Source organism: Poromitra crassiceps (genome assembly GCF_964638095.1).
Source record: "Poromitra crassiceps genome assembly, chromosome: 9".
In the NCBI taxonomy this organism is placed as follows: Eukaryota; Metazoa; Chordata; class Actinopteri; order Beryciformes; family Melamphaidae; genus Poromitra; species Poromitra crassiceps.
In genome coordinates this window covers 34,259,877-34,267,550 of record NC_139630.1, presented here as the reverse complement: position 1 = coordinate 34,267,550, position 7,674 = coordinate 34,259,877, and the positions used below count along the sequence as shown (strand labels likewise).

General features: G+C 45.1%; 1 protein-coding gene across 1 annotated transcript in view; it reads left to right on the top strand.

Moving 5' to 3' along the window:
• Positions 1 to 344: 344 nt before the first annotated feature.
• The window catches only part of crip2l (cysteine-rich protein 2-like), a gene marked incomplete at both ends in the record, with an annotated part of 12,896 nt that continues 5,566 nt past the window's right edge, over positions 345 to 7,674 (top strand). Inside the window, one exon of the mRNA XM_083642606.1 lies at positions 345 to 387. Coding sequence (XP_083498732.1) covers positions 345 to 387 — 43 coding nt within the window. The remainder of the gene's footprint in view (positions 388 to 7,674) is intronic.

Sequence of the window (7,674 nt, the reverse complement as noted above, 5' to 3'; positions counted from 1 at the left end):
GTTTCTCATTTCTATTTCTAGCAAAGGGGATATGACGAATAATATATTGTAGTAATACATTGAGAATAAAAAAAATCTAAACAACTCACTGCTGACAACACAACCACACAACCATAGACACCCCTATAGGAATATTGGAATATTATAGTGACCCCCCCCCCCCCCTCCCCTCCTGAGAGGGAGTCTGGCTGGCATTACGTCACCTTGGGGGCGGAGCCTAATGGTGAGAATAAGCCGAGGGAGGATGCAGTCTTCAGTTTCTCTCATCCGAGGTGTGTCTGTCTGCTCCGCCGGTCATCACAGGAATCCTCCCGCTCCGCTCCGGTGGTCCACAGTGCAGGAACATGGCGTCAAAATGCCCCAAATGCGACAAAACCGTTTATTTCGGTAAGTGTGTGTGTTTTCTTTATCATGGCTGCAGCTGCAGCAGTAAATAACCATCCTCCTATGTGACACACAGCAGAGGCGGTGGCTTTGACTGCTTTACGTGATTTTACCATCTTGTCATTGTCTGACAAAAAGATCACCTGCCGTGATTTCATTCATAATACTTTGTACACGTGCTAGATTTTCTACAAGGAATTTGTCTGTGTAAACCCGGCTTTAGAATACAATGTATCGTTTTTACGTTTTTGGCCAGTTGCAGTTTTTAGTAGATGCAATTCTATAGTAGGCTATAGCTACATTTTAAAATGATTCTAGTAGATAGCCTACCACAGCACAACTATCATCATAAAAGGGAGCAAGTGGGCTCTGTTTGTCTGTGTGTTTGTTCTGGATGATGTCATAGGCATTGTGACATCACTGAATGTCATAGGCATTGTGACATCAGTGATGTCATAAGAGCACTTCTGATGTCATCAGTGAGTGATGTTGTCCTTTATAGCCTTTAGATATATAAATATTATAGTTGTGAGTAGTCGTGTTTCCATTACCCTCAGAAATGCGCAAAATCTAAATATCGCAATAGAAATTGGGTAATGGAAACACGTGAATTTCGAAAAACCTCCCAAATATCGCAAAAAGTTTTTTCGCTCTCATGAGGTGGTTTTTCAGACGTGTCGATATAGCAGTTTATCGCAAAAGTGTAATGGAAACACATTTTTCGCATTTGCACGTCATGTGACCCATATTATCCCTTGGAAAATAAGTTTGGTAAGTAAGGTTCGATAGCCGTGTCAAAACCTCCGCAGCAAGTGGAAAACTTTGAAGCAACGCTACCTAGCAGAAAGACGAGTGTTATGCAAAAGCGTAGCTGGGCAAATTAGATAATGTTTAATGGCAGAAATCGGTCCATGGTGACAGCAGGCTGCCTGTGTGCGCGCATTTGGCACAGCGGCGAGATGAGAGGATGAAAAGCACACACTGGTGCGGTGGTGCTGTCTGAAGTGAATACAGTGACTGTGAGTAGGCTAATACATTGCACACGTTTCAGGTGCAATTATAGAACCAAATCAGCCTTTTCCCCCCTCCATCTCTAAATCGGACCAGTTGTAGGCTATTAGGCTACCTTTTTTCCTCTGCCTGTCGCGCTGACTGCATTCACGCAGCCAGCAACATTTTGCGACTCATTTTCTTTTGAATTGATAATCAGGCTCGTTTATATGCATTGTAACTTCATGTTGGGATTTCCATTGACCATTGGTTGGATTTGAGCATGCAGGGGACGGGATATGGGGCAGATCCCCGTGCGTAATCACTGTGGCAGCTGCTGCAACGGGGAATCACTCAAACGCAACTTCAATGGAAACGCCTACAAGTCGCAATTGTACATTGTCGAAGTTGTAGAAATATCGCAATTCTTTTGCGAAAAACTGTAATGGAAACACAGCTAAACAAGAAAAAACAAACTGAATCTTTTTTCAAACATAGCATCTATAGAAATCCTAATATACATTTGAGAATACTAATACTGTATAATATCATGCCAAAACTATAGCTAGCGTATAGCTATAAATTCTGATGCCACTACATGGATATTTTGTCTTTATTATTACAAACACCACCCTTATGAAAAATAACTAGTTATCCTATCATACATTATAGCAGTGATACTCAACTTGCGGGGTGCCCCCTGTGTGGCCCGCGATGGAATTGAAAACAAACAAACAAACAAAAATTACAGTGCACCTGAACACAACATGCAAGATACCCGCTGAATAAGTGTCCAAATGTTCATGTCATTATGGCCAATAGTCCACTTCTGTTATAGCATTTCAGTCTGAAATATGGAATATCTTTCAATAATCTATGATTTAGCTGCTAAATTGTCAAATACTGCCGTCTGTTCGCTACCCAGGCACTTATGTATATACTTAACCTAACTAACTATCCGGTGTGCACAACATTGTCAGACTAAATAAAAACTCAGAAAAATGTAAATTGTTTGTTTATTAACTGGCCCCTGGCCTTCTATCATTTCACGAAAGTGGCCCCCAGGCAAAGCAAGTTGAGTATCCCTGCATTATAGGAACATTATAGTGAAGCCATGTGAGATTTATGTAGGCTACAATAATCTCACTCACTATATAAACTCCCCACTGGAGCCCATAGTCATAGACACATTATAAGATCATGGAGGAATATTAGATTTTCCACTGAGAGCTAAGCAGCAAATACCCAAATCTAATATATAGTAGTAGTAACCTGCCTGATGATCTTGATTCCACTCTGCAGCGGCTCAGATTCTCCATTTTTAACAAGATTCCCACTTTGGCACTTTTCGCAGGACATGTGAAAGTGGTATTATCTGACTCCCAACTGTGGAATAATGCCTCAGATGCTGATTCCCTGACTCACTAACTGGCAACCCAGTCGGTATCCCGCCTCACGCCTGACTATCATGGTTTACTATCTTTGGAGAAGATTAGGATGATGAGCCTTTAACAGGCCTAACCTGCCCTTTGGTTACAAGCATGGACCTAACACCTCTGACCTCCAGTCTGATTATTAAGGCAAACAACCACCATTATCAACACAAATTCAAAATCAATCAAATTAAGAGAAAATATTAGATTTTTACTGCCCCCCCTTCCTTAAATGACCATGACTTACATCACTTTGACACTACTCATAATTAATTTCACTAGAAATAGACCTCATTATAATATTGTAGCCTAAGAAGCTAAGTGAAATTAGTTTAGGTGGTTCCCTGGTTATTTGACACCGTTGCCATGTGTTAAAAGAGATTAAAAGGCCATTTATCTTCCCTAATCACATTAGTGTTGTTGAATACTTCCTTTGTAGGCGACCTTGACTTTCCATCACTGAGTTTCATTGATTTATTGTCCATTCGGTGTCAATTGGCTTTGTGCATTTGGGTTTTAAGGTGGCGTACGCAGAAGAAAAACCCACCAAGGAGAAGAGCCTGGTATCTGTTATTGCTTACTGCTCACTCTTCCGGTCTGAGATCAGATCAGATCTGGTGCCAGATCCACCACCTGGATCTGGTGATTTGTTTCTGGTTTGTGCTGCAGTGTTATCGTTCTACTGTGTTATTTGGTTTTAGTTCATTTTATTTTTGTGAATTAGCTACATAGCCAGATGACTCGCATCACATATATTTACTATGACGCCCTGTTTTCAGAGCGATTTTTAATTTTTAATTCATTTATTTTTTAGCACAGACCATTTCCGTATCTGCCGGATCGCTTTTTACCGGATGAGCAGATGCCAAGCTTTTAGCCCCAGACTACCCTTTCTGTATTTCCCCCCGACAACATCTGATGTCATGAAGGAGAGACCTTAGAGATGGAAAAGCTTGGTTGTGTTTTGTTATTATACGTCAGGATAAAAACTAAGGCCTTTTTGAGGATTCCAGAGTTTAGCATCATTCATTCTGCAGGCACGGCACATGGAGTGCTGAATAATTCATTGATGGCACATCATGCATCGTATGGATCAATTTCCCCTTCATTTGTCTGGAGAACAATAGGAGGGCAGGTTCAGCACTGGCAGGGAGGGACAGCTCCCACAGACAGACCCCACCCCTGCCTCTGCTGGGGAGGGACGGCTCCCACAGACAGACCCCTCCCCTGCCTCTGCTGGGGAGGGACAGCTCCCACAGACAGACCCCACCCCTGCCTCTGCTGGGGAGGGACAGCCCCCACAGACAGCCCCCACCCCTGCCTCTGCTGGGGAGGGACAGCTCCCATCACAGACAGACCCCACCCCTGCCTCTGCTGGGGAGGGACAGCTCCCACAGACAGACCCCTCCCCTACCTCTGCTGGGGAGGGACAGCTCCCACAGACAGACCCCTCCCCTACCTCTGCTGGGGAGGGACAGCTCCCACAGACAGACCCCTCCCCTGCCTCTGCTGGGGAGGGACAGCTCCCACAGATAGACCCCTCCCCTGCCTCTGCTGGGGAGGGACAGCTCCCACAGACAGACTCCACCCCTGCCTCTGGTGGGGAGGGACAGCTCCCACAGACAGACTCCACCCCTGCCTCTGCTGGGGAGGGACAGCTCCCACAGACAGACCGCACCCCTGCCTCTGCTGGGGAGGGACAGCTCCCACAGACAGACCCCACCCCTGCCTCTGCTGGGGAGGGACAGCTCCCACAGACAGACAGACCCCACCCCTGCCTCTGCTGGGGAGGGACAGCTCCCATCACAGACAGACCCCACCCCTGCCTCTGCTGGGGAGGGACAGCTCCCATCACAGACAGACCCCACCCCTGCCTCTGCTGGGGAGGGACAGCTCCCACAGACAGACCCCACCCCTGCCTCTGCTGGGGAGGCACAGCTCCCACAGACAGACTCAAGGGGAATACTTTCCAGGTCCCCCTCTGTCTCTCACTGTAGGAATACTGGAGTCAATGAGTTTGTTTACATGCACACAATAATCGGATAACTGAGAATAATCAGGTAACTGGCAATAATCTGATTTCCTCGTTTACATGCAGTTGAATAAATAGAGCTCAACAGGGACGCCCACTTTTTCGCAGCTCCGGTTCCATAAGAGAATTACCCATTCATTTCCTCCATGGATGTTTAGAAAAATCCTTATATAAAGAGTTTTAAGCCTGGAACCAACCAAGCCAACCAGCCAGCTACTGAATTGTAAGTGACCGTAAAACATTTGACTCTCAGCAAAAACAAAAAATAAAAAGCAGGAAAAAGAATTATATACTTTTGATTTTTTTCACTCGTTTTTATTTTTCGTTTTTGATCCAAGTGAAATGTTTTATGGTCACTCACGATTCAGTAGCTGGCTGGCTGGTTGGCTTGGTTCCCGGCTTAAAACTCTTTATAAAGTCTGCGGCAGTCACTGTTGAGCTCTAGCAGGAACTCGCCTCAAAGTGCGTGAGTGGATCACGACTGCAGTGAATAAAACTGATGATTTATCGGCTTTCTCATAAACTGATAACGACCTTTATCTGATAAAGGATATCGGTTTATGCCGTTTACTTGAATAATCAGGTAACTCTAGAAATCCGATACTAGTCTGCATGTAAAACACATTCATTATATAGCCTAGCTTTCACTCCCATCTCTGGAACTGTAATGCGATCCATGTGTCCTTTACAGTAATGGTAATGTTATCTATAATGCTGGCTGCTTCTCTGGGCAGATCTTATCATGGATCTTCAACGAGAGAACATTTTGAGAGTACCCACAGAGCGACCCCGCTGTCTAATTACACTCAATTACTCACTTCAGAACACATCCCCTGTGTCTGTGTGTGTTTGTGCATCTGGGTGTGTGTGTGTGTGTGTGTGTGTGTGTGTGTGTGTTTGTGCATCTGGGTGTGTGTGTGTGTGTGTGTGTGTGTGTGTGTGTGTGTGTGTGTGTGTGTGTGTGTGCGTGCGTGCGTGCGCGTGTGTGTCTGTGTGTGTCTGTTGTAGTGCATTGATTCCCCTCTCCCTTGTGTTCTATTACTTACACCCACACACAGCCTACAGACATGGGATCAAAGAAAGATACAGTATATTCATATTCATGGCGGAATATAGAGGCTTTGCAGTTGAGTCACTGATCTTCTGACTGCATCATTGAGGTCGACTGGAAAATTGGCGGTGCAAAAACAGTCTAAATATTTAGCATCCAGGCTAGAGAGACAGAGATGCCTGAAGAAGATTGTTGTGGCGTGTTTAATGCAAAGTGTCTGTCTGTCTGTGAGTGAGCAGACATTGTGTTCGGCCACAGCATCCATTTTACGTGCGATTGTGCTGAATCCTTCAGGAGGTGTAAAGAGCACCCCTGTGAGTGACCTAACGGGGCCAGAACTCTGTGAGCGAGGCCTGACGAGATGGCCAGTCACACAGGGACGGGCATGACGCTCGTAGACATAATAGGACGTGATGGAAATACCCAGAATACCTTGTGGCCCGAACTCCCCGTCAGGGCCATACAACTCTTCACACATGCTTCAGTGCATGTTTTACATGCCTAACCCTAATAACCAATCTTTGGGTCATAATTCAACATTTTCAAATAAGTTTGAAAGGTGAACACCTTACCCATCAAACCACAATTTAACTGTTTTTTTTTTCTTATTTAACCATGACCAACGCAACGCCATCCCGGACCTGAAGGGAGCTCAGCCTTCTTCGGGCTGGGTATTGCTGTCACATTGGCCGAGATGGAAGCTCCTACAGTTGAAGAGCAATGGATAGTGTTTTGTAGAAAATGAATCGTTTTGTATCTGTACAGTGCATGTGCCATAATCATAGGCTACACACCGTAGGCTACACGCACGCAAGCACGCACACACGCAAGCACACACACACACACACACACACACACACACACACACACACACACACACACACACACACACACACACACACACACACACACTCCACCTTCAGGCAAAGTGCACCCTGTCTGCCAAGGTGACAGGGTATCAGGGTGCAGGGTATCAGCTGGATATTCTGGGAGCAGAACACACAGAGGTCACAGATAAGGTCTGGTCTGCCACACTCTGCTTTCTACAGCGCTTCAGTGACAAACTGTTGAATGGCTTGAACAAAGCACTCTCTTCTCCTGCCTACATCTCTATGGAAAACCTCTGATCTGGCAGGTCTTCTGTATAAAAAGCTTATCGTTGTGACTGAGCCAAAATTACGATTGACCAAAAGATTGATGTTGAGGTCTTCAATGAGTACAATTTTGACTGCCTCACATCACAAAATGAATCACCATTAGCCTATATCAGCGGTTCTCAAATGGGGGTCCGGGGACCCCCAGGGGTCCTTGAGGGGGTTCCAGGGGGCCCCCAGCCAAAAGGGGGGTAATTTATTTTCGCTATAATTCCATTCCACGATGGCTATTTTGGTCATGGGTTTTATACACTTTCTGTAATAAAACATCTAAAAGCATCAATCTTATTATCGTATGGGGACCGTGGGACAAAATCCTATCAAATGGGGGTCCGTGGTCTAATCTTTGTCAGTTTAGGGGTCCTTCATGTGAAAGAATTTGAGAATCACTGGCCTATATACGGTAGTATAGAGGGACAGGGTTATTAGGTAACCAATACCAGCAATTATTTGGCCAATTGCTGAGATTTCTGCGTCTCTAAACTAAATTTCTGGCCCATTTTGGAGCAAAGACTCCATGGTCAAACATGGTCAGAAAAAAAGGTACAGAGAGTTAGTCAAAATACTATAGGCGACAAAAGGTAAGAACTCTGTACCTTTTATTCTGAGAGCATATGGGAGAACGGTCTG